Below are 27,807 nucleotides of genomic sequence, written 5' to 3'. Positions count from 1 at the left end.
GTTGCTCATACACTGACTGGAAACATTCCAAATCTCTCAGTTCACCTCGACAATCTTCAAGTGATGTTTGGGGCAGCACAGTGGTTAACAGTTCATCCATCTCGGTGACAGTCTGTGTAGAGTTTGCATGGGTTTCCTTCAGGTGCTCCAGTTTCGTCTGACAATCCAAAAATTTGTTTTTTTCAATCAAGGGATGGGGGCATCACTGGTTACGTCAACATTTGTTGGCCATCCTCAATTGCTCAGAGGGCAGTTAAGAGACAACCACAGGATGGGCAGTTTCCTTCCCTTAAAGGGCATTAGTGAACCAGATGCGTTTTTCAAACTATTGACAATGGTTTCACGGTCATCATTTCTACACTTCAGGCTGCACCAGCAACTATAATTGTAATGCTGCTACAAGGAAACTTTACCCTTAGGTACATACATCCAAGCCCTAGACTGAACCATACTACATCTCTGGGCTCTTTATTTACTGTCATATCACTCTGAGCAGATCTAGATGCTTGCAGATTTCCTGCCGTGCCTTGCCTTGCCTTGCCTTTTTGCACATTGCCCTCTCAGTCAGATATATTGCTGCTGTCTTGCCATGCTATCTTGTGCAGGCACAAAGCCAGGAAGTGAGTCATGGTTGTCAGCAGGTCTCAATCCAGTCAACAGGGATAACCCACATTCAGGGGATCTCAGCACAACAAGTCAAGGGCAGCATCTGATACCAGGTCAGGCCCTGTATGAGCATTCAGGATTAGGATCTTTTGCACATAATGGGTGGGAGCTGATTAACAGGCAGAACACCATTTGTGCTGGCCTGCTATTTAGGGCAGTTTTCTATAGGAAATGAGAGAGAAGCAGCATATTGGAAGATGAAAATGGATGGCACAGCAGATGCAGGTGGGAGGTTTACTGAACGAATGAGTCGGCAGTGCATAGGGCATGCAGGATTGGTGGATGTCAGAAGTTGGGATAGGTAGGGATGACTGGTGAAGATATTGAAAGTAGTGGTGAGAATGATAGAACATGAGCCTTGGTGGGTCATGGGTATAGTAGCAGAGATGGAGTGAGTGTGAGGTAGCAGAGAGAAGACAAAGGTAGTTGGAATGAAGGAGGAGATTGGCCTTCTTCCCACAGAGTCTGGGATTTCTCCAGATGACTGAGACTGCACTAACCCAGGTGGCAAACTCGGACCAGGTGGCATGGTGTGGTTTTGTGGCCTCTATTGCTGGATCCTGGGCAAAAGTGAAAGTCTTGCCTCTGCATCATCCTATCCAGCATGATCTCCAGGACCATGGCCGTAAAGTGGGGTGCTTAGTTCCCCTTGTCTAGGTAAACATCAGGAACTGAACAGGACAGCTCCGTACTGACAGTGTCTTGTCCAGGTGCACAATGACCTTTTAAATTTGGCAACAGTGGCAAGGATTCTGATCAATTCTGGAATCACCTGGTGAGTTACACCAGCGACAGCACACGGCAGAAGTTAGATGTGAAACTCACCACTCGAACTGAAACACTAATTAATGCAGTGACTTTGGTGATATATGGCAGATAACTCAATCAGCCCCACCACTCTTCCAGTGAGTACATTTGATAACCTACTTACTCAGTTTGAAAAAAAGCTTTTTGCTGTTATCACGTTGCTTCTTTTGCAAATCACTTTAAATCTATGCCCTCTGGTTCTCATTCCTTTTGCATGTGAGAATGGTTTCTCTTTATCTCCTTTCGCCAGCTGCTTATGATTTTGAAAATCTCAGTCCACTCACCAAGGAGAACTGATAAAATGAACAACAGTTCCAACTTCTTCAATCTATCCTCATAACTGAAGTTTCCTCATCTCTGGATACCTTCTTGCAAATCACAGCTGTACTCCCTCTGGTGTGTTTACATCTTTCCTATAATATGGCACCCAGAACTGTACACAATACTCCAGCTGAGATTCAACACATTTCCTTACTTGAATCCCTTATAATATAGCCAACAATACTGTATGCATTATGTAACCATTTTCTATCTGTCCTGCTAGCTTCAAAGATCTGTGCACATACACAGTTAGGTCACTTTGCTTCTGAACTGCATTCAGAAATAAACACCCTACATTATATTGCTTTTCAATGTTCTTTCAACCATTATGCATCACTTCATATTTCTCTGCCTGGAGCCTCATTTGGCAATTGACAAGTTGGTGAAATGGACTGGCATCATCCTTTTGGAATTCTACACTACCCTTTCAAGTTACATTTCTTTCACGTTTCCAGTTATTATTTCTTGCATGGAGAGATTTGTTGTCAGGCTTGTCGGAACTATTATCGTTCTAGTAAGCCACGGGCAATCACAGGTATAGTTCATTCAGAACTATTTTTCCACACAGAATGGTAAACCATGTCTTGAGCTTTTTTCTTCAGGGGTCAAAAAGATTACAGGTTGTTATGATCCTTTGATACTAGTTCTGGACAAATCAGTTCACAGATTGAAATCAGGCTTGATGGGTGTTTTTTCCTTGGTTTTGGTGAGGTGATCTTTCACTAAAACACAAGTATGCAAGAGCTGCAGATTTGGATTTAACAACAAAACAAAGTTTATTATGCAAAAGGAATGAAGAAAATACAGAATACACCAAATTATTTACATATAAGATACAGCATTTAAAGATTATTAGACATGTGGTTTAATACAATCCTATTAATCCTTGCAGCACTCCTTCACAGTACTCAACATAACAGAGAATTACCTTCTCTATAGGACATAAATGAACTGACTTCAGGATCTTAAGTTGGATTTCCTCAATTTCAAATAATCCTTTTATAGTTTAACCAACCATTTTGGGTGTCGAGCTTCCAAACTAAACTCCGTACACTGAAGTAATGAATTTCTTAAGTTCTATGTTATCTTTTGTCTTCAGGAGCAACTGGTTTACACATCCAGGTCTAGCCAAGGCTTTTGCAAACTGAAATGCAAAAATAAAAGGTTTCCCAAACTACAGGTGTCGCCCCTAAGACCAAAAAAAACTCCATAACTCTGGGACCTTCCAAAGTCTAATGTGGTTCATTAGTTTGCTTGCTCACAGCTTGAGCATATTAAAATAAAACTCATTTATTCCCCAGGAAGTCTCTCTAATACTACGTTTTAAAACAAATCATGAGGGCAATAGAAATGTTTACAAGTTAATGATTAAGTGCCTTCATGGACACAGACCAAACCTACATGGCACTAATTCAAATTTAAAATGTAGAAGTATTTTAAAACATTAACATTTACAGATCACACATCTCACATCATTTCAAATTTTCATCCTAGAAAAGCACAAGTCTAATGAAGAACTCTTGAAATCGTAAAACGTGAAAGCATGAAACTTTTGTAACCACAACAGCTTCCTGAGTGCATGTATGTTACTGAACGCTTTGGTGTAGTATGCATAATAGATGTGTAACATGTATAGACGTTGCATAACAAACATTATCCTTCTTTTAAAGTTAAAAAACCTTAGTACTTCCCTGTACTTGACAAATAAAATATTATCACTTTTTTATCTTTCTAAAAGTTATTCATTGATTACCTTAAAAATAAATCATCATAAGATTTGTATGCGGGTACCAGGAAATAAAAACAGTGGTGTTCCGTCAAAATATATTTAAATACAATATTTCTGAAGCACTGAAATGGTGAAAAGATTCAAAAGATACTCTAGGCTTGAGGAAATTTATGAAGGATATGGCTTGCCTTAAAATTTTTGAGTGTAGCGAGACAACATAAGCCACCATAAATGGCACAATTTTAAAGGGGATGCAAGAACATTGACACCTTAATATGTTTGTACAAAAATTATTGAAGGTGGCAGAACAATTTAGCAAAATTTATACAGAAGTGTACAAAAAATGAGAAACAAAAACAAAGTTGCTGGAAAAGCTCAGCAGGTGTGGCAGGTCAACTGATTTCTTTTCCTAGATGCTGCCGGACCTGCTGAGCTTTTCCAGCAACTTCTGTTTTTGTTTCTCATTTTCAGCATTCACAGTTCTTTTGGATTTTACAAAAATGAGAAAGTTACACTGAGTTTTAATATGGCCTTAATTTGTCCCTCACTGAAGTATTGTGTTAATTCTGGGCACCACACTTGGAGGGACACAGAGGCTTTGGAGACCATACAGCTCAGATTCGAAGGAAGGAGAATATCAGTTAGAAGTATAGACTGTCAAAGCTACATTTTCTTCTCAGAGCAGAGACTTATAAGAGGAGATACAGCTGTTTAAAATCATGTAGAGTTCATAGGTGGCATAGGTTTAAGAAAATTGACAAAAGAGCTGGTATTTAGACTCCGTTGCCTGACAGAAAGATAAAGTCCGCCTATCCTTTTGTCTTCCAGCCACGAATGGTTTCAGTTTTTCTTTGATTTTTCCAAAGACATTTATTCCATTGACCGGTTTCAGAAAAAGAATCAATCACAGGAGGTCATTCCACCCATCAAATCTGCACCAGTTCTTCATAACAGCAATCCAGATAGTCTCATTAATCTGTTCTTTCCTCAAATACTGATAATTTTTTATCCAGTATTTATCCAATTCTCCTTTGAAAGCAACAAGTGATCTACATCTACCACATACAGAAAAACTTTCCATTCAGCTGTGAGCCCCAAAATATAGTGGAATATAATTCATATTCAACCCCTGCACCAAAACTGAAAACTCCTAGGGTCAAACTGTGATATCATATTTGCTGCCCTAAAGTGGTCAGTAACAATACAATTAAATCAGTTAGGTAGTCTGCATTTAGGTGCTAGTTCAGTAATTCATACTAATGCTCATGAGCATTAGCTTAAAATGCTTAATAATTCCACATTGTAAGGTAAGCAGCACAAGAAGTTGAAGTTCACAGCTAAGTTATGATTATATCATTAGACTATAATCTAATCCTGTAGATCAACATATTGTTGATTGAGCAGAAAGAATTTTAACCCTTGGCCTCTTTTCACCTCAGTTCTGTAAATTAGCTTTAACCACTTCAATATCGCTTGCTTGCTCTGGTTTATTTTCTCACTCTCCCTTAAATTCTCACTATTCAGTCTTGCACTTTCTCCTTTCATATCTCAGCTTGCTGAGAAGGATTAAAACAAACAGACAACAAGAACTTGGAACAGCAACTCATACTCCGCTTGGGAACCCTGCAGCCCAATGGTATCAACGTGGACTTCACCAGCTTCAAAATCTCCCTTCCTCTACTGCATCCCAAAACCAGCCCAGTTCTTCCCCTCCCCCCACTGCATCCCAAAACCAGCCCAGCCTGTCTCTGCTTCCCTAACCTGTTCTTCCTCTCACCCATCCTTTCCTCCCACCTCAAGCCGCACCTCCATTTCCTACCTACCACCTCATCCCACCTCCTTGACCTGTCCATCTTCCCTGGACTGACCTATCCCCTCCCTACCTATACTCTCCTCTCTACCTATCTTGTTTTCTTTCCATCTTTGGTCCACCTCCCCCTCCCTATTTATTCCAGTTCCCTCTCCCCATCCCCCTCTATGAAGGGTCTAGGCCCGAAACGTCAGCTTTTGTGCTCCTGAGATGCTGCTTGGCCTGCTGTGTTCATCCAGCTCCATACTTTGTTATCTTGGATTCTCCAGCATCTGCAGTTCCCATTATCACAAGAACTTGGAATGGGCAGGTTGGAAATAGCAGATGTGGAGCAATCAAACAAGCAAGTTAGCAGGAACTCTGATGGGTCAACAGCTGATCCAGGAACTGTTTGGGTCAAGCTGGCTGGAAAAATGGTAGGGTAAGAAGCCCCATTGGCGAGTTGTTTCCTTTGGACAAATGTGGAAGCTTATCATCACATTTAAGAAGCTCTAAACCAAATGAGTGAAATCTATACCAGCAAAAGTTTCCTCACTAATGCAACCTCAGAGCTTAGGCTGGTCGATCCAGAGCTCAGATACTTTGAACTCCTTTCCCCTAACCCTTCCTTTCCCTTCCCCACATGTGAAAAAGGTACTGCTGTTTTTCAGGAGCAAAAACAAAGTTGCTGGAAAAGCTCAGCAGGTCTGGCAGCATCTACGAAGGAGAAAACAGAGTTAATGTTTTGGGTCCGGTGACCCATCCTCAGAACTGCTATTTTTCAGTTAGCTAAAAATCATGGTATTATTGCAGATGCCTCTGCTTGCCCAGCTAAGATCACCATACCAATTTGGGCATTGGCTGGCAGAATTAGTTAAAAGATTCTGGGAAGAATCCCAGTCCCCAATAAGTTTTCAATTATAAGTAATGCTTCCATTTCAACTCAATTTATTTACTCAATATTTTGAAATGACTAGTATACTAAGTAGTTTAATCTTTCTTGTATCAATATTTTATTACACAAAAAAACAAACATTGTAATCGCCAATGTCACAATTACTATACTAATTGAGGAAAAGTACACATAAAACAAATTTATATAGTATGTATAGAAAACTTGTATTACAAATTTTCATCCTATGTTAAAATAAATGTTTAGTTTGAGGAGTTCTTCAAACTTCATGTAAATTGTTACTGTTGCTTCTGACAGTATCAATGTGGTCAAGAGGAAGCACTAGAAGCTGAAGACTCTCTTGCTCCCATCACAATACTATTTTTGTCACTCAAGTTCTTGACTACCGTTGCAACTGGAGACTGCAGCACTTTGCGAGAAAGCCTCATCCTTCCATCTGTGGGATCACGACCAAAATACTTCACCTAGTTTTCAAAGAAAATATTTTCCTCCATATTAATGCTTTCATTTTTTTAAATCAGTGTTGAAGTACACTTTTCATCTGGATTTTACGTTTGCAAACTTTCAGGTTTAAACAAGCAAAAGCAATAAATCAAGAAACCAATTAAATACTAATGCTTCTTATGAGTAGCAACTAAAAAAAACACACCTTTTTATTTTTGTGGTTTTAAAATAGGAGGACTGAAATGTGATAGAATGGTTTTAAAAAACCAAGGATGGATGCAAGTTTTGAAGACAAATAACCTGACACTAACATACATAGTGTAAACTGCTACTTGAAAAAGGAATAATTAAAACATATCCAGAATGCTGGAGAAGGTGAAGCTGCGTCTGTGGAGACTGAGTTAACATTTCAAATTCACTATGGTTTTTCTTCAGCTACTCTGAACAGTCATCAGTTTTTCTGTTGAAGAGCTTTTCAGTTCTGAAGGAATCATACCAGACTCAGAATGTTAACTACCTGTCTCGCTCCACATGTGCTAGAACTGCTGAGTTTCTCCAGCATATTCAGATGTCTATAAACAAGAGGCTGGAAGTACACAGCAGGCCAGGCATCATCTAGAGGAAACGAGCAGTTGAAGTTTTGGGCATTATCCTTCTCCGAAACATTGATTACTCCTTTCCTCCAGTGCTGCCTGGCCTGCTGTGTTCTTCCAGCCTCCTGTTTGTCTACTTTGGATTCCAGCATCTGCAGATGATTTTTTTTGTCTCATTCTCAGATGTTTGTTTGTTTCAGATTTCCTAGCAGTCTCAATGTTCTGCTTTTAAGAAGTACTTGAAGTTTAGGTTGCAGTCGAGCTGGAGTTGATGTGTTCTGTATTCAGATGGAGCGCTGGTTGGCTCTAAAAAGTTGACTGACCTATGAACTAGTGCTCAGTTAGTGATGACAACAACCTTTTGATTGCCAATAACTGATTAGTTCTTAGGTAAGTGAACAACTTGGGGCTGGCAAGAAGATGTAGAGTGAAGTTATCAGATCTCCACCAACTCAGGATCTTCCTCTTTGTTTTCTGAAGTCAAAAGCCACTTTAAAAATGGAAGAAAACCAGCTTATCTTTCAATGGTTTCAATAAGCTTTGACTTTTTATTGATAAGTCAGAGACCTTTTATAAGTAAACCAGTGGAAGCATTTGGAAAAGGAACCTCAAGAAGACAACTTCCAATTCGCAAGAACCAACTCAATAGGTCTTTGAAACAAAGGCTACTAACTGCTCTCCTCATTTTTCCTCTGCTCTGCGTTTTCTCCCCATTTCTGTCTGTGTACAAGGAGTTTACAAAGGGGATTAGACATTTAAACTAGTAGCATTATATGCCGATAGTTTATAACTGTTCACTTGTAGCTAAATTTTAATTACTTGTAATAAGTAGTAATTCATATTAAGTAAACAAATCTGGTCCATGCTTTTAGATCAACCTGGATCTGGAAATGAGCTAAATTGGGGAATAGGAACTACTTATTTTACAAATCTTTAACTTTTGTGATAACTCTGGGAATAGTGGGTCTTGATTACCAGCATCCTATTCAGTGAAGTGTGATTCATTTTGTCAGTAGAAATTTGTTTGTGAAACTAATGCAGTAATAGCTGGTTGTGACAGCGTGGTAGCATCTCTACATCTGAGCAAGAATCTCTTGGTTCAGCTCCAATGCTAGGACTTCGTAGAAAACATTGAAAAATAGAAACTAGGAACAGGAGTAGGTTATTTGAGTCTGCTCCGCCATTTAGAATAATTGTGGCTGATCTTCTATGTTGATGCCATATTCCTGCTTTCTTCCCATATCCTTTGATATCTTTATTATCTTAAAAAAAACTTAAGAATATATTCAGCAATTTGGCTTTCACAGCCTTCTGTGGTAGAGAATTCATAGATTCACTGCACTTTGAATTGTCATCTCAGTTCTAAATGGCCCATTGTATTCTCGGACTGTATTCACTAGTTCTAGCCTCTCCAACCAGAGGAAAAAATCCTCCTTGCACCTATCCAGCACCATTAAAATTTTATACACTTCTATCGGATCCCCACACATTCTTCTAAACTCTAGTGAATATAGGCCCAGTTGAACTAGTGTCTCCTCACAGGGCAGTCCTATCATTCCTGGTATTAGCTTAGCAAAGCTTTAACACATTCTTTTATGGCATGTATATCCTTTCTTAGATCAGGAAATAAAAACTGCATGAATACTCCAGGGGTGTGTTCTTACCACAGCATTGTACAACTGCAGTAGGACATCCCTACTTCCGAACTCAAATCCTCTTGAAAAGGCCAATATTCCACTTGCCTTCCTACTTGCTTGCTGCAGCTGCCTGCCTACTTTTATTGACCAATGTACAAGGACATCCTGATCACTTTGCACATCCCCACTTCATAATATATCACTATTTAAATAAAATACTACCTTTCTGCTTTTTACACTTAAGTATAGAACTTCATATTTAGACATGCTATACTGTATCTGCTATGTGTTTGCCCACTCACCTAAATTGTCTAAATCATGTGGTAGGCTCTTTGCATTCTCCTCCCAACTTAATCCTACCAGCTTTATATGACTGTTGGTCATGGAGCTATGTTTATAACATAGCCAAACAGGTTGATTATCAGATGACAGGGGTTTTTCCCAGAATCGTTTGGACAATTCCAGAAGCCAAAGCCCAAATTCGTAAAGTGGCCATAGCTGTGCAATCAAAGGGATTTTCACTTTTAACCTGTATGATGACACAAATTATAGACAGGAAGGCAAATGATAAGAATTGTACAAAGAGTCTGCTGTGGGATCATAGCCAGGTTAAGTGAGTGAACAAAAGTTTGGCAAATGGAATACAGTGCGGAAAAATGTGAAGGTATTCACTTTGGCAGGGAGAACGCAGAGGTTGAATATTGTTTCAATGGAGAAAGGCTGCAGAAAACTGCAGCAGAAACGCATTTGGAAGTGCTTGTTCATAAACCATGACAAGTTAGCAGGTAATATGAAAGACAAATGGAATATTCCTTCATTTCAAAGGGAATGAAGCGTCAAAATAGGGAAATCTTGCTAAAACTATTCAAGGCACTAGTTTGACTTCTTCCTAAACACTGGACAGCTTTGGTTCACTTGTCTAAGGGAAGGCACTTGTCATTGAAGGCGATCTAGAGAAGGTTGATCTCAGGTATGGTTGGAATGTTTCAGGAGGAGAGGTCGAGTAAGTTCAGCCTGTACACATTGTCGTTTAGAAAGAAGACGTTCTTCAAATATATGAGATTCTTCAGGAGTTTGACAGGGTACATGAGAAGTTGTTTCCCTTGTGGGATATGGGGTCAGACGGCATAATCTCAGAGTAAGGTTTTGCTCAGTTAGGACAAAGATGAGGGCAAATTTCTTTTCTCGGAGGGTAGTGAAAATATGGAATTCTTTATCACAGAGGTTTGGTGAGACTGGTTTGATAAGTATATTCAAGGCTGAGATAGACATTTTTAATCAGTAAGGGAGACAAGAGGCGAGGCAGGAAATTGGAGTTGAGGATTATCAGATCAACTCTAACCCCATTAAATGGTGATACAGACTCAGGTGAGCCAAATGGCCTACTGCTACTCCTACATTTTACGGTCTTATGATTAGCCTGCAAATCCTTCACGTGGTTTGATAACAGATGGCAAGAGTAGGAATGTCGCCTGGTCAGCCAACCTGCACAATGCAAGGCAAATCTCTATTGTACTGGAAACCAAACCTCAGAAAGGAGAACAGAAGTAAGGATAGACAGTGCAGTAACAAGGATATAAATATAAAGACAGTTCAATATCCACCTAAAAATCAAGGCTTACTGAAATCAGTGAATAAATTTAAAAAAGTAAGTAGCTTTCAAAATGAGACTTTTGATTTTCATGGTTTCATTTTACTTAAGTTTGGGAGCAAATGGTCAGCTGTAAGAGGTACATGTTTTCAGAGGTAAGCCCTCCATAATGGGCAGGGTTTTGTTATAGTATTGACAATCAACTCCTGCACCTTCACATCAGTGTCTGTGCAGGAGGCCTGACAGGTCTTAACTGGTCAGGTTCAGGCATTTCACACAATCAAACACTGTAGAGGGGCTGAAGTCCCTCTGAGAACTACTGGTCAATACTGGACTGCACTGGGAGTATTGGCTAACCACTTATCTTCCAACCAATGGCAATTATATAGCAATGGAATGACAGCATTTTGTACTTGGAAGGTTATGAATGCTCCACTTGTTGAGCATACTTAAGGCAAGAACGGTCAGACTTCTGCTGATACAGGGAAACAAGGAATGTGAAGAGTGAGCAGTAAAGTGGAGTCAAGGCAGAAGATCAGAGCAGACTTGAGGAGCCAGAAGGTTTACTTCTGTTTCTATTTCTTATGTACATATGACAAGACTACCTGAATCTGTTGTCCAACTTCCAGTCCAATGGCACTTGGATGTTTTATCTATAGAAATAAAGAAAACGTTTTAAGGCTATGATAAATATTTTATGAAATTAAAGACTTTTTAATTGTTAATATGAATTATTATAAAGGTAACATGTAGGCTGCACTATTACATTTTAGTTTTTGCACTGCATTTTGTTGCGACTTGTCTTACCCTTCTGTGATCAAGTTGTGAATTATGCAGTAAAACCGCAGTCATATTGGGATAAAGCTTCACCATAACTCCAATATCCCTAGATAAATACAAGTTACGAGATAAATATGATTAGCTTTGTTACATAAAATACAAATTACACAAAAATACCTGGGTGAACTTTGTTCGGCTGGTTCAAATTAGTACCAAATGAAGCAATTTATTTATACTTCTCTCAATTTAGCTCACTGTATTTGCTCTTCACATTGTAGCTTCCTCTATATTAAAGAGACCAAATGCAGATTGGATGACTGTTATGTGACACCTCTATTCAGTCTATAAACATAACTCCAAGCTACTGATGCCTTTTAATTTTAAATCACCAACTCATGTACACATTTCTGTCCTTGGCTGCAGGGTTCCAGTGAAGCTCAAAATTAGTTCAAGGACCAAAACCTCATCTTTCAATTAGGCTTTTTACAACCTAGTGGATTCAACATTGAGTTCAACAATTTCAGTCCATGAACTCTTCCACGATCTAGCGGCACGGTGGCTCAGTGGTTAGCACTGCAGCCTCACAGTACCAGGGACCCGGGTTCGATTCCAGCCTCGGGTGACTGTCTGTGCGGAGTTTGCACATTCTCCTTGTGTCTGCATGGGTTTCCTCTGGGTGCTCCGGTTTCCTCCCACGGTCCAAAGACGTGCAGGCTAGGTGGATTGGCCATGCTAAATTGTCCGTAGTGCTCAGGGGTGTGTGGGTTATAGGGGAAATGGGTCTGGGTGGGATGTTTCAAGGGGTGGTGTCGACTTGTTGGGCCAACGGGCCTGTTTCCACACTATAGGGAATCTAATCTAGATTCTGGGTTTTCTGCCATATGCCAATCTTAATCTTATTTTCCATAGCTATCATTTGGCACTGAGGCATTTACTGGGTAAACCTATCCACTCATTGAGCTCGGGTCACATGTTTTCTTGGAAATGCTGTTTTGAACTTACTGTTCAAAATTACTTTAAACTTGAAAAGCCACTTTCACAGAACTAAGATTTACCTGTACTTTAGAACCCAAACATACTAATAATAACAATGTATGATCCCTTTAGAAACCTATGAAATTCTAACAGGGCTGGACAGAATAAAACGTTAGCATGGAACACAGATGTGTATTTACCAATTACATGCATGTTATGGATGACTGGTGGTTTCACTAGTCACAGATCCATAGTCAGCACTTATGCTGTGGGGGTTATAAAGTAGAAATCCCTATTTCTCAGTTAAGATGTCATTTTTTGCAATATCATTGCCACACCCCAACACAAACAAACAAACAAACAAGCACGCACGCATATATTAGAGGGTCTACTTAGTACAAAGTATGACTTGTTTTGATGTATTTACCGTATTTCAGTTATAGTGGCAGTGTAAACAGCACCAAACTCAAGTTGTTGTTCTTGCTGTGGAAACATGGTAAAAAAAAGCCGCAATTTGTTTTGATATAGAACAACAAACAAACAAGCTAAATTACAAAATTATGTTTAGACTTACATCATCCTTGCAGAGCTCACTTATGAACTCAGTAGCTTCATGCATAGCACTTGGAGTTGGAGCAAATACTGAGAATGTTTCTTCATCGACCTGAGATATTGTTACCCCTTTGAAGGAAACAAGAACGAAAAAGGTGTTGTTTGATTAAAAGATACATTAAACACAATAGAAAGCTCTTGTAGTTCTGCTGGGCAAAGTGGAATAGCTGGGCCATACAGACTATGATACATTTCTGGCTGACTTCTTCAAATTTGCATTACGAACAGGTGACGATGGGGTCATGATACCCCTTTTTTGATAAGAAACCACTCTTGGTCAGTCACAAGTAGCCTTTTTTCCAAAACTATTCTTTTTTAGCAGGCAGCAGTAATGTCAGTGGAATAGTTATCTAGAATCCCAGGCTATTGCCCTTCGAACAAGGATTAAATCCGAGCACAGCAATGGTGAAATCTCAATTTAGCAGATGTCTGTTATAGAAAAATGCCTAATGCAAATAACTATTGTCACTTGTCATAAGAATCCATCTGGTTCTTTAACACCCTTTAGCTAGTATGAATGGCCTATCTAGGACTCCAGATGCACAGTAATGTTAACTTCTAACGGTTCACAATAAACACTGGCCTAGTAACTGGTGTGCACATCACAAACTTTATTTTTCCTCCTAAAAAAAACACCTATACCAGCAACCTGCACATGCTTGAGGCTGTCAGTTCTATTCCATGTAAATAACGGTGAGTATGCTTGGAAAACATGTCTTTTTTTTACTGCTCCTCATTTCCATCATTGCCCTGAGGGGTACAGCATGTGTGTCCAGTTGAGCAGAGTTTGGCAAGGTGAATGCCCTCCGAATAACTTTCCACTGCCATCTCTATCAAGATTATTGCCTCCCTCTTCATAGCCATCGGGTAAAAGAACAATCTGTCTAACTTCTCCAACCAAGCTTTCAGTATTTGTAACTTAAGTCCTTAAGGTGCTGCAATCTCAAGGAGTTGGTCAGCTGCTTGGAAGGTTCATTGCCTGCAAAGACCAGAGATTTTGGCTGCAGAAAACCTGAAGGTCTTAGGGACTGTCTTTATAATGATTGTATGCACTAGTTGTTGCAAAAAGTCAAAGTCAACTATTGTATTACGTATTTGTCACTAATACTGAACTGTTTCACCAGGTATTTGGGCAGTTTCCACCTAACTGCCATGATGGAGAAACATTATTAATCTCCAGTTCTTTTTCCTCTAAAATTTTTCACTGGGAAATCTGTGGAAGTCTACCTTGGATTCAGTCCCTTTCTCTAATGTTCTAACTCTTTCTCCTGCAATGCAGGAGGAAAAGAACTGAGTGGCACATGGTCACTGAATGGGCGCAGAGCATTTTGTAAAAAGGACTACTGGAAAATAAGCTATGAAATATCATCAGGGGAAGGGCGAGTCAGATAGATATTTAGTTGGGGATGTGAGGAAGTAAAGATAAAAAGGAGGTGTGGGTAGGCAAAATAAACAGGTGTGAAGTGTAAGATGTCAAAAAGAAAAAAAAAAAGAGGCTGGCGGATGTGCTGACATGCTAAACAACTTGCCAGTGGATGTGTTCTAAATTCATCAGCTAGATGATTAAAGTGTCGAAGAATAAAGGCGACCAGGCGAGGCAAGGATGGCAGATTTCCCACCATTAAGAACATCAGTAGAACACAATGTGTTTTTGTGAGAATTGATAATAGTTTCATAGTCACCATATGGTCACTTCCATGTTTATTAATAAATTCTGCCAGCTGCCATAGGAGAATTTGAATCTATACTCCCACAGCATAACCCTAGGCCTCCAAATTATTTATCCACGATCTGACACTATGCCTTCTTCTCCCTTCATACGCTTCTGGATTTCCCCCTCAATACAGTTTAAGTATTAAACTGTCTCTAAGTTAGTATCAGGGTCATTATGCCCAGAACTTCCCAACGATCAATCCTTAGTCTATCCTTTTTCTCTATCTTATGTATCTTGGCAAGTGTCAGAGAGTGGCTTCAGCTTTCTATGTATATTAGTGACACTTGGCTCTAACGTTTTCACCTTCAAGATCCTCCAACTCTCTGCTGGCCTGCCTTGCATTATAGACAAATATTTCCTTCAGCTGAATTGCTCATGGCACCTACTGCAAACCTGTTTCCCTCCTTGGCTACTACAGAATATACAACAGTACAGCACAGAAACAGGCCCTTTGGCCCACCACATTTGTGCCAACTATGATGCCATTCTAAACTAATCCCATCTGCATCCTTCTATTCCCTGCCTGTTTGAGTCTGTCTAAATGCTTCTTAATCGTTCCTATCATATCTGCTTCTACCACATCTTCTGGCAGCACATTCCAGGCACCCCCATCCTCTGCTGTAAAGAACCTTGCTTCACAAGGTTTCCCCTCTCATGTTAAAGCTATGACCCCTAATATTTGACATTTTGACCCTGGGAAAGAGATTCTGTCGATCCATCCTATCCATGCTTCTCATAATTTAATATACTTCTTTCAGATCATCGGTCAGCCTCCACTGCTCTAGTGAAAACAATCCAAGTTTGTTAAACCTCTCCTTATAGCTAATACACTCCAATCCAGGCAACATTGTGGTATACTTCTTTTACACTCTCTCCAAAGTCTCCACATCCTTCCTATATAGTGTGGTGACCAGAAATGAGCATAAATGTGCCAAATATGGCATAACTAATGTTTTATACAGCTGCAACATTGCTTGCCAACGCTTATACTCAATGTCCCGATTGATGAAGGCGAGCATGCTGTAAGCCTTCTTTACAATCTTATCCACTTGGTTGCCACTTTCAGGGAGCTATGAATTTGCATCCCAAGATCTCTCAGTATATCAGTGCTCCTAACAGGCATGCCATTTACTGTGCAAGACCTAAGATTGAACAAGAGTTCAAAAGAAAAAGAAAATCTGTTGAGTTAAGATCTGCAAATCAAACCACATCCTTGCAAATGACAAAGTTCATTATTTCTACCTCTATTGCACAGCTCATTGTAAAATGATACAGCAAAGAATGTCATTTAGCCAATGCTCTGTCGCTAGTTTTTTGACAGTCATTCAGTTAACTCCTCTCCTGATTCCACAACCCCACCATCTCCCAGCTCTGCAAATATTCTTTTGAAGTCTTTATCCAAGTTCTTTCTGGATGTTACTGAATCTGCTTCCACTACCCTCTCAGATACAGCATTCCAGATCATAACAGCTAGCTGTGTAAAAAGGATGTTTTATCCTGCCAGTTTTGACAATTACCTTAAAACTAGGTCATCTGGATACCGACCCTTCTGCTGTAGGACACAGTTGTATTTTCCCCGAGGGCTTTATGCTGGGACATATCAGGTGTCTTAAGACTGCATGTTATGACAGTAAGACCAGCTATGCAATCTTCTGAAAGGCTTTTCCAAATTGGCTACCACTGCTTATAATGGCCATTAAGAATGGCACGTGGGTTTCTGATGTTGCAGGACCACGGAGATAGCAGCTTGAGGCTCAGCCATCTCATTGAGAAAGGTGGGTGCTGTCAAGTCAGATGGGGTGGGGGGTGGGGGGCAGGGAAGCCTCAGTGAAGAAAAATTGGCAATGCTGAAAGATCGACCAGGATGTATGTGAAACCCTGCTTCTCGATCAGGCTTGGTTGAGATTGCTGTCTTTCATACTCATGGCCCCATCAACCAGGGTTTGGAGGGGCTGCTCCACTAGGATTTTTGGATGGCAAAAAAGTTTCCAGAAAGAAAAAGCTGGAAACTGGTGTACGTGCTAAAGAAAGATTTATAATAAAATTCTTGAAAGTATCAAAATGCATTTGTTGCTTAACTCAACATACATATACAAGTGTTAAACACCTATCCATTATACCTTTCTACTAAGGCTGTTCTCTAGCTTTCTCCAAAGCTTTGGCATTCCTCCTAAAATGTGGTCATACTTGAACACAAGGGTCTAGTTGAGGTGAAGTGTTTCATAAAGATTTAACATAGCTTTCTTGATTTTGTACTTTATTCTTTGATCAAAACAGCCAAGAATCTCGACAGCCTTTCAAATTGTCCAACCACCTTGTATATACAACTTTATAGCATCTGTATACTGCAGTCTAGGACATGACTAAATATTACAAATACCAGTGGTCCTAATACTAATCCTTGGGAAACACTAGACAGTCTGCTAAAATTGCTATTCACCACTACTCTGTATTTCAGTCCCATAGGAAACTTGCATTTACACTCTCACTGTTGCTAATTCTGTAGGTTCTAACATTGTTAATCAAGCATATTAAAATAATTTAAGGTCAATAAACATTACCATTTTCTATATTCCAAAAGAACGCTACCAAGTCCATTAGCAAAGCTTTCAATTATGAGCACCAATTTTCAAACACCAATTAAGTTTGTCCAAGATTATTGTTTTTAAACATTTCCCCATCCATGCCATTCAGCCTTATGTCATTTAGTTTCTGGGTTTATTCCTTGCCCAGCTTTTGGAGTGGTAATGTCTCCAATTGTTCAGATTTCAGGCATCACCCTCACACCTGAGAAGGGTTGCAAGATTGGCCAGAACTTCAAACTGTCAGAAAAAAAAAATGCTCTAAAGCTTCCCTAATCCTCAAGTTTTCTGCCACCTTTCTAAATTCTTCCTCTAGGTTTGGTGCTACTGGATTCATACCATCACTACGTAAATGCTTTGGAACACTGCATAAACAAATAACATCATTGATTCTTACCAGTTTCAGCCTGAAGTTTCCTTAGGTTGTAACCACCTGGACCAACAAACCTAGCTCTTTTAGACACTGGCACCACTACAGTTTCTGAAAAAAATATACATGAATGCATTTCCTGAATTGAAATCCGAGAAGTCACCCAAGCAAAAAAAAGACAAAAAGACAGACAGATGTTTCTTGGATTGAAAATAAGATCAGACATCAAACTAAATCCTTCGGCAAAAATCAACAAAATAATTTAGAAAGGAAGCAAATTATCTATTTTTAGATAATTAACTGCCTTCAAGTCTCATAGTAAAGCAGAGATTTAGAGACTTAGCTGCATTCTGACCATCCTTCTCCACTTGGCCTTTTGTTAAAAGATGTGAAACCTATAAGCATGGATATTCAGGGAGGCTTGGATGTGCTCACAAAGGAATTCAGAAAGCTGACATTTCACAACACTCTTTACAATTAGATTTGGTGAGGGCAGTGAATTTAAACTGGGATGGATCAATTCTTGGTCTTTCTGGGAATAAGGAACTTCAGTGTAGGTGGGAAAGTAAAGCTGAAGCCCAAGCTCAGTCATGATCGTTACTGAATGGTGTTCATGAATCCTGTTCCTGTTTGTATTCAGCAACCTGGATGTGATGCAGGTGACTGAAGACGTAGTCCACACCGATGCCGCCCTCCAGTCTCGAAAGCAATAGTAATTCTTGCGATAATTAAATATATCAAAAGAATTAGAAATAAACTTGTCATTTATACATAATACAACATTGAACATAATGGAGCACTTGGATGATGATGGGATAGTGTAGGGGGATGGGCTTAGATTAGTTCACAGATCGGCGCAACAGAGGGCCGAAGGGCCTGTTCTGCGCTGTATTGTTCTATGTTCTATTCCAGGAACTAAATTAATGGACGTGTAACTAACATCTTACCATGTCTTTTTATTTTTATACTTTTTACAACTGTGGACTGAAATGGGGAAGAACTGCTTTAAATCCAATGCTTTAAATGATTGCTACACTTTTGAAAATCACGTAACCTGGCACTCATCATGCAAACAGATGTTTGAACAAGTAGTAACTGAAGCGGTTGCAGATGGATTAGAACAGAGGGGTCCTGTGTACATATGCAGTTGCTTGGCAACAAGAAATTGATTGATCTATTTACTAGTAAGCGTTTACTGACAGCAAAAGCCTTTTGCCTAAACAGTTTGGAACTGGGAATAAAATATAGAAAAAGAGTGCTTCGATCTCCACCAGGACAGGAACACAGTTTGCTGCAGTCAAAACCCATTTTGAACCCACAGATAACAGAGTTCCTCTTTCCTTCCACAGTTGTTGTAAACTATGACTTTTAACTGGTAAGTTAGAGATCTTTTGTAAGTGAACCAACCGCATTGTGTCTCTTGCAAACCAGTGGAAGCATCTGAAGAAATATGACTGAAAGGCAACACTCCAACTAGCACATGAATCACAAGGTTTCCTTCAGCAACCTGTGAACTGCACCTCAATGTTCCTCTTTCCATACGATTGTCTGACGTATGTGTCAGTGAGCCGGATAGGGGTTAGTTTATAAGGTGGATTACAGTTTCACTGTAAAATGCCGATAGCTTATAATTATTAGCACTTTAAATAGTAATTATTATGTACAGAAATCTGGTCTATGCTTTCTATTGACCTGGGTCTGAAAATTCTCAGTGAAATATGACAGATGTGATAAGAAAGACATGTACCTTAGATATGACTAAATGTTTTAGACTATGGTGAAAAGTGGAGAAATAGTCAAGTATTCTTTGTAGAATCATATTGTGACCAACACAAAAGGATAAAAAAAAACACACAATCATAGCTAAATATAATTTGAGGTAAAGAAGTAATCTTTTTAAATCATACTGAAAAAAAGTTCTAGTACAGTTTCCAATCATACTTGCAAATAGTAAAGCAAAGATAATTATGTACAGTAAGTGAGAGTTATAAACTTACCTAGAACAGGTCCATTTTCTTTCCTTTTTTCTCTGGGTTTAGGAATTGCTTTATTCATTAAGGTCAAGATCTCCTTCTTGGCAACTAGTTTAAAAAATATATTATTATAACTGCGCAAATGACAATTAAAACCAGAGCTGCAATGCAAGATGCATTCAGATTTACCTGAAGCTTGCTGGACAGCTTCCATTATAATTTTCAATGGCAGTCCTTCTATTTTAATGTCTGCCTAAGAAAAAATAAATGACATACGTCAGTGGAGCACTAAAGACTGTATGAATCAAATCCATGGAAACATACAATTTTAATCAGCACGTTTTATTTTACATGTTGAATATTTTATTGGCACTACTCAAAGAAGAAACAATATTACTGTAACCAGAATTTGATTAAGTTGAAATATATAATTCAGAACAAATCATTCCTAGCTTACAGACACTGCAGAAACAAGGAAAAACTACAAAAGAATCTGTCAATAAATTACAGATCTTTCACAATGTATGAGAGAAGTAGTGAAAATGTACAAGACCATGCTTAAATTTATATTCACTTAATTTAAATTCTGAAACGGAGTTCTGCAAAGTATGAAACTCGGCAATTCAATCCAGCACATGCAAAGTCAATGTGCAATTTTTGGAGCATATTTTGCATATAACATAATTCAGTAAAACAGACAAAATGCAAACAATAAAATTAAATATAGAAAAGAACAGACATCAGAAAGTTATCAAAATTTTCCTTCTTTAAACAAGTAAGGACAGCAACACAATTTTCCACTGGGCTATTTCTAGAAGGGCTAAAATAAATATTGGTATCACAACATTCTTAAATTCATTCTATCCAACCCTCAGTATCATTGATAAGGTGTCACAACAGGCATGTTACAAAATTCAGTGGCATTGTATATGAGAAATGACACAATTGATGGAAATTTGGTTGGTGGATAGGAAACAAAGGATTAGGGCACATGTTGCTTAGAAAAGGAAGACTTTAAAACATTGAAACCATAGGGTCAATATATACAAATAAGACAGTGAAAGATTTCATGAGGACATAGATTAATAACAGCTTTGCCTCAGCACTGCAGGTCTCATCTTGAATCAGAAGCTGGTGCATAGATTCTAGGATGACATTTCATTTCAGATCTGAGGAAGTGTTGTGCTGCTGGATAGGATATTATACTGAGATCTCAAATGCATATAAAATCTTGGATGCCACTCCGAAGAGTAACCTGATTAATATTTAACACTGAATCATAATCACTATCCAAGAATCCCTGGTAGTATAGCTCTTTCTTGTTTGTGGGGCTATAGATCATAGAACATAGAACAATACAGCGCAGAACAGGCCCTTCGGCCCTCGACGTTGCGCCGACCTGTGAACTAATCTAAGCCCCTCCCCCTACACTATCCCATCATTATCCATATGCTTATCCAAGGACTGTTTAAATGCCCCTAATGTGGCTGAGTTAACTATATTGGCAATTCCCTCTAAACCTTTCCTATTTATGTCCCTGCCCAAATGTTGTAACTATACCTCCATCTACCACTTCCTCTGGCAGCTCTTTCCACGTGCAAACCACCCTCTGCATGAAAATAGCTGCCCCTCAGGTCCTATGTTTTAAGCATTTTAGCTTCTGGGTTCCCCTACAACAATGACAAGTATTACATTGGCTATGGAAGTTTTGGGGCACCTTGTGAAAATTACAAAATGTGCTATACAAACCCAATTTTTTTTCCCCCCCCCAAGCTTCTTAACTTATTTTTGCAAAAATATGATGGACTGTACTCTGAGATGAAAGACAATTGGTGAAAGCATGTACAGTGAAGATATGCTGGAAGGTGTTGAAGAATTGGGGCAGTATTTACTGGAGAGCTAATGATGCCCTCATGTCACATCTTTTAGGGAAGAATTAAGTGAATTGCACTGAATTAAGTGCCACTGCATACATTCTGCCCAAGTCATAGGCTAACGAGCCATTGAATGGTAGCATCACCAGGCAGCAGCTGTTGTAAGTACAATGCCCATTTGAGGCCAAGTATTATTGCTGATTCCAGGAGTGTGAGATGTTTGGAGAGGTTCCATGGTGGAGGAAAGAAAAGAAGTAGTGACTCTTAGCAGAACCCCCTCTCTGATCCTGGGTCCATTTGATTAAGTACCAAATGACTTTGATAAAGGGACCCCCTACTCCCAACTACTTCTCCTCTAAATTCTGGCAAACATCCTTAAAGAGATTGCTCATCATGCTCCCCAGATAGTAAGCCTTCCACCATAAAATCTGCCAAACCGGAAAGCAAGTACATCGATTATGCACAAAATAGTTAAGCTGTTTAAAAAAAAAGTTTGAATTTATGATAGGAACATAAAACCCAAGAACAAAAGTCCAAAAAGAACTTGGAATATAGGTAAAAGCAAAATTCCATGAATGCTGGATATCGGATATAAAAATGTAAAATGTTGGAGAAACTCAGTATGTCTGTACTGTTAATGTTTCCAGTCCAACTACTAGACTTCAAAGACCCTCCAGCAGTTCCCAAGAAGACTCATTGGACTCAAAATGTTAACTTAGCTGCCTCTTCAGACTTGCTGAGTTTCTCCAGAATTTTTTGTTTTCATAGATCATAGAATCCCTACAATGTGGAAACCGGCCCTTCGACCCAACAAGTCTACACCGAACCTCAGAGCATTGCACCCAGATCTATTCTCCGTAACCCACCATAATCGACACATTCCTGAACACTAAGGACAATTTTGCATGGTCAATCCACCTAGCCTGCACATTTTTGGGCCGTGGGAGAAAACTGGAAGCACCCAGAGGAAACCCATGCAGGCATGGGGAAAATGTGCAAACTCTACACAGACAGTTGCCTGAAAGTGGAATCAAACCCAGGTCCCTGGCACTGTGAGGCAGCAGTGCTAACCACTGTCCTGCCCCGTTTTATTGGAATACAAGTAATTTTTTGGTCAACGTTAAAGCACTGTTCAGTTTTGCGTTTTCCTTATAGACAACATACAGTGTAGAATAACGAACACTATGCCAGCAATAAGAAACTATAGTTATATAAAAGGGGAGATGTGAGAAATTTAAATAATTTGCTTTGAAGCAAAGAAGCTTAAAAAAGTTAGACATATTTTAAATTCAGGGTTTCGACAGAGCAAATAGGTAAAAACATTTCTGTGCATGAAGTAATCAATTTAAAGTCATTAATAATACAACAATTGAGACATTCACCTGTAAAGCTGTTATTCCTTTGCTTGTTCCTGCCATCTTAAAGTCCATATCTCCATTATAATCTTCAATACCCTGCAGGAGTAAACAGAACTAACTTTCATTTTTGAATGGGTTTAGGTACAATTCAATGCGGAATACAAAGCCAATGTTACAATGGTCCTTGGACAAAAAACAAAACCCCACCAAAATATCAGTCAGGAGACGGTAATCTTCGATTTCAGCAGGCTTTTCTGGATTGTTCTTTGTGATGAGGCCAACAGCTACACCCGCCACAGGAGCGGAAATTGGAACACCTGATGGAAAAGTAAGACAACACCACAAATAAATTGTAAACTCTCCTACAGTGGAAAACAAATTCTTTAAGTCTCTAGTCTTTAATATAATCTAAAAGCATTTACTGAAAAGTTATATAATGTTTTCTTATATATTTATTATCGTAAAAATTTGAAATGATACTGGTGAAAGGATACACGGTTAGAACTCACCTGCATCCATCAAAGCCATACTTCCTGCACATACAGATGCCATAGAAGATGAACCTGTAAGTTAAAAATGAACATAAAAAGGTAAATTGCTACAAGACTGGAGCATTGGGCTCCCAATTTCAGATACAAACACCACAAACCCCAAAAGAAGGGTAAAGTTTGTTGAAAATCTGAAATAAAAACAGAAAATGCTTGAAACACTCCGTGGCAGTGTCAGTGGGAGACAGAATGCATCAACATTTCATGTGAATGATCTCACTTCAGAACTGGCAGCACTCATGTAAGCAATTTCTTTAAAAGTTCCGGGAATACATATCTATACTTAATAAGTTAATTTGCCATAGTCCAATTGGCCCATACAGCTGGTCTCTCATTTGAGAGAGATGACTGGTGGTGGTTTACTGCAGCGTCACCACACCTCAGGCAAGGAATGAGGTCGAGAAGGAGAGTCCTTCATGGTAACCTCATTGGTGCAGGATTTGAATCTACACTGTTTTATAATTCTGCATCGCAAACTAACTGTCTGGCTAACTGATGCCCTTATTTATATTCAATGACTATGTCAGAAACAGAAAATAAGAAGCACCTTCTTATGGACACCTTCTAGACAAAAAAGGGTTTTACTTACATAATTTCGTGGAAATTAAGGTCAATAGTTTACAGACAATGGGAACTGCAGATGCTGGAGAATCAGAGATAACAAAGTGCTGGATGAACACAGCTGGTCAAGCAGCATCTTAGGAGCACAATTGTGCTCCTAAGGTGCTGCTTGGCCTGCTAAGGTCAGTAGTTTAAGTGTGTTGTAGTCCAAGCCCATGAAATATTCCTGTAAACTGCTGCAGTGATCAGAACTGCACACTCATTTCTAGCTGTAATATCACCAGCATTTTTTACTGTTCCAGCACTATGGCTCTATTTTCACCTTCTAAAATCCTGTTCAATTCAAAAAAAGAAATTCCACATGCCACCTGTGCCATCTTATCTACCCGTTCGCTACTTTCAAGGACCTCCGGATGTGCACTCAAAGACTTCTCACCTCCTTTACCCCTCTCAATGTCTTGGCATCATTCTGTTCACTGTGTATTCTCCGGTTTTGTTTGTTCTTTCCGAATAAATTTCATTTGCCACTCTTCTACCCTCTCAACAAAACCATTGACATAAATTTGGAGTTAACATCCATCCTCTCCACTAATCGACTACATGGTTGATAATTGTGGTCATCTGCAAACTTCCCAACATCTCTCACATTCAGGTTATAAATAATTAAGCACTTGTGCAGCTCCAGCAGGGTCCGGGAAAGTGTTTGGATGTTCCAGATACACAGTCAGTGATCAAAGCACAGAAGCCCTGTCTATTTCAATCTTAATTAAGGCATAATAAATGTTAATTACCATCAACCAATTACTATTGCACTGAAATTAATAGTACATCGCATCATTCATTCAGATTTAGTTTGCAATACTGACAAACTAAAATGTTAAGCTCACATTTTTGTTTCAGCTCCTAATTCAATCTTTGATACCTTTCTCTTCATTTTCCTTGTTACCCTTCTTTTCCTGTACTTGATTTGATGTTGAATTTAGGCTGGATTAATTTACATTTCTTTTTTATTGCTTGTGCTTTCATTTCTAAATCCTTCATTCTGATCGGTAAAGGAGTTGTCATTGTATGTGACCTGTTCCCCTGTGGTGGTGATGTCAGATCACACTTCCACCAACTTGCTATGCAAACATTTTAAAAACCTGTAAGTGCAAAGGCAAGTAAATGTATGACATCTATATATGTTCTTTAACTTACAACTCTCAATTACATAAAGCAAAAAAGAGGGACTTGGGAGCATTTGTTACATTAGATTGATTAAAAGGATTTAAAGTAAACAGATGTGCTATTGTTTGAATTTATGGTTATTTCATTTAATAACTTACCATTAGATTCCAATACTTCTGCAGTTACTCTTATTGTAAATGGAAATTCTTTAGGAACCACAGGTTTCAATGCTTTTTCTGCAAGAGCACCTAAATTGATATAATTTTAATAGATAGACATAAATATTTTTGATAAACGACAAATTTTGAAGTAGAATTTCTGTAAATTAAAACTTAATTCTTGTTCTCCTCACCATGGCCTAATTCCCTCCTATTCTGACCAATTATTTTCCCGATTTCATTTGTTGCATATGGCGGAAACTGAAATAACAAATATGATGCCATTAGACAAAACAGGACAAAAAAAAAAGTTTTACAAATGTACAAAAACAAACTTTGAGCTGTGTTCAAAACAAATATATCAAACACAAACATCAGGAAATCTTAAGTTATTTAGTGGAGATGGCAAAGGTCTTATTACCACCTGGAGAATGGGTGAGAATCGCATTGTCTCTTTACAGAAAGTCTCAGATTGGAAGAATCAAGAGTTCCGGTGTGGAAGTCAAGCCTGCCAAGCACAGCAGTCAGAGGCTGAATGCTGTTTATTGTTTGGCAGTCTCATCGATGAGACGGTGGCTGCTGCTAGCACTACACTTAAGGCCGAGGATCAAGAACTGGATGGCAGGAGGGTTTGGTTGTAGGCAAGATTGTCAGCAGCAGGGTGGCTTTCAGTAAGTCTCTGTCTCCAATGTCCTGATGCAGAGTCCCATGCTCAGGCAATTGACTGCTTTTAATTGAAGGAATACCTCTAAAAGCTCAAACAACAGCATGGCAGTTTACAGTTCCAGTTTCTAGGTGGCTCATCCTCCACCCACAGTGGGTAAATATCAGTTGAGTTTGGATTAGACTTTAAAATAAACACTAATTGCTCACTTAAGGAATCTGCTATTTAATTCTCACAGTTGGAAATCACAAACGATGATCAGATAAATGGCAGAGATAATTTAATTAGTGCTTTTGGTCTGGTATATAGGCTAGGGACAATTCTTTGTACAGTCCTTGACATCAACCTAATAAGAAAAACAGGATTTCAATTTAACATCCTATTTGAAACATGCTTCTTGGAACAGTGCAGCATTTGAGAGACAGCAAGAACTGCAGATGCTGGAGTCAGAGGCAACACATTTTCCTGAAGAAGGGTCCCAACCCGAAACGTCAATTTTCCTGCTCCTCTGATGCTGCCTGGCCTGCTGTGTTCCTTCAGCTCCAAACTGTGCTGACAGCATTTGAGAAATAGCCTGGACTGTGCACTTTATTTTCTTGAATGAGGCAGAAACAAACAAACCTCTAACAATGCTAATGAATAAACCAAGACTAAAAAGTGATATGAAACTTTGGGTCGACAGGAGGAATAAGTTGTGAAACTTCAAATAACTGTAGTATTTGAAAGTCTGACTTCACTAGTTCCTTTTTCAACAAACAACAGCTGCTTATATGAAAGGTACTTATGAAACACAGATTTATAAGCTGTGAAATATTTTTGTTCATAAGAAACACTTACTACAGAGATTGGGTATGGAATGGTACTACAAAGTCACTCGATAAGTTTCAACCGAGGAATTCAGAAATGAGAGATTGTTGACCTGAAACATTAACTCTGTCTCTGGCAAGAGACACTGTCTGACTCGAGAGAGAGTGTATGGTACTTTGTTTTGATTAAAGTAGACATGAGATTTGCAAAATCAATGTTTCCCTATTACCTGGTGAGGTAATTTGGGAGATGCATCTCCATTTGAAATCTTTTGCTAACAAGTCTGAGGAGAAAATGATGTGGCTATGTTTCTTTTGAGTAAATTTGTCCAAGTAGAGGTGTGTATATATTACAAATGTGCTATCAATATGAATATTAAAAAGAATTGTGCAAACAAAGAACAGAACATAAATCTATAATTATAGTTCAAGTTACAAATATTGTTTTTTGATTCAACAAAATTAAGTGTATGTCACATCTGAAGGCTCAACAAATTAAATGACTAAAACAAATCAGAACTATCACTAATCGGAATACAGAAAAATATCACTTACCTCATAGTGCAGCATGAAATTTTTTTCCTTCACTCCACTGTACAAATAAAATTTATAATATCAGCTTGGGCAGAGCATAACATATAGCACAAAAGTGAAAATCATTTGATCAGAAGAGAAAGGGCAAATATTTTCTAGTCGGCTTCAGGATATAACCATACTGAAATTATGTTGAGAACCTGTAATGTGTGGGAGCAAACTCCGATTGTGTTTTTCCACAAATTGGCCTATTACTGGTTAGATGGTGGATGTGTTGTCCAATTATGAATGATGGACAGACTCTTGAAGGTGAAGAATCATTAGGAGTTCCGCCCACACCAATGGAGCAGGAGGTCAAGATGGCTCCACTACTCCAATTGTTTCAACTTTAGAAAAAATAGCCTCAATATCTGGGCTTCTACTATGAAGACAGGATGGGAATCCGTATTTGCCAGCCCTAGCCTTTTGGGGTTTCAGCAGGGCACCACAGCAGCCTGGAAAACCGTAAGAAAATTCCAGTTGGCCTTCAAACTTGCTGAAGTCAGTTAGCTACTTGCCAGTTGCAGGCAGCTAAGCCCTATTACATGCTTCTTCTACTAATAACCATATTCCCACTCTGGGAAAATCGCCTATGGATGGTA

General features: G+C 38.9%; 1 protein-coding gene across 1 annotated transcript in view; it reads right to left on the bottom strand.

The window, feature by feature from the left end:
- Positions 1 to 2,567: 2,567 nt before the first annotated feature.
- The window catches only part of LOC125455146 (polyribonucleotide nucleotidyltransferase 1, mitochondrial), a 64,608-nt gene continuing 39,368 nt past the window's right edge, over positions 2,568 to 27,807 (bottom strand). Inside the window, exons 15-28 of the mRNA XM_048536818.2 lie at positions 27,188 to 27,224; positions 25,357 to 25,423; positions 25,163 to 25,252; positions 23,238 to 23,291; positions 22,936 to 23,045; positions 22,753 to 22,824; positions 19,686 to 19,749; positions 19,521 to 19,604; positions 17,551 to 17,634; positions 12,820 to 12,926; positions 12,673 to 12,728; positions 11,298 to 11,376; positions 11,096 to 11,143; positions 2,568 to 6,689 (exon numbers count right to left, since the gene is read on the bottom strand). Coding sequence (XP_048392775.2) covers positions 6,534 to 6,689; positions 11,096 to 11,143; positions 11,298 to 11,376; positions 12,673 to 12,728; positions 12,820 to 12,926; positions 17,551 to 17,634; positions 19,521 to 19,604; positions 19,686 to 19,749; positions 22,753 to 22,824; positions 22,936 to 23,045; positions 23,238 to 23,291; positions 25,163 to 25,252; positions 25,357 to 25,423; positions 27,188 to 27,224 — 1,108 coding nt within the window. The 3' untranslated portion in view covers positions 2,568 to 6,533. The remainder of the gene's footprint in view (positions 6,690 to 11,095; positions 11,144 to 11,297; positions 11,377 to 12,672; positions 12,729 to 12,819; positions 12,927 to 17,550; positions 17,635 to 19,520; positions 19,605 to 19,685; positions 19,750 to 22,752; positions 22,825 to 22,935; positions 23,046 to 23,237; positions 23,292 to 25,162; positions 25,253 to 25,356; positions 25,424 to 27,187; positions 27,225 to 27,807) is intronic.

Source organism: Stegostoma tigrinum, chromosome 9, assembly GCF_030684315.1.
Source record: "Stegostoma tigrinum isolate sSteTig4 chromosome 9, sSteTig4.hap1, whole genome shotgun sequence".
NCBI lineage: Eukaryota > Metazoa > Chordata > Chondrichthyes > Orectolobiformes > Stegostomatidae > Stegostoma > Stegostoma tigrinum.
This window is presented reverse-complemented; position numbering and strand designations above follow the sequence as displayed.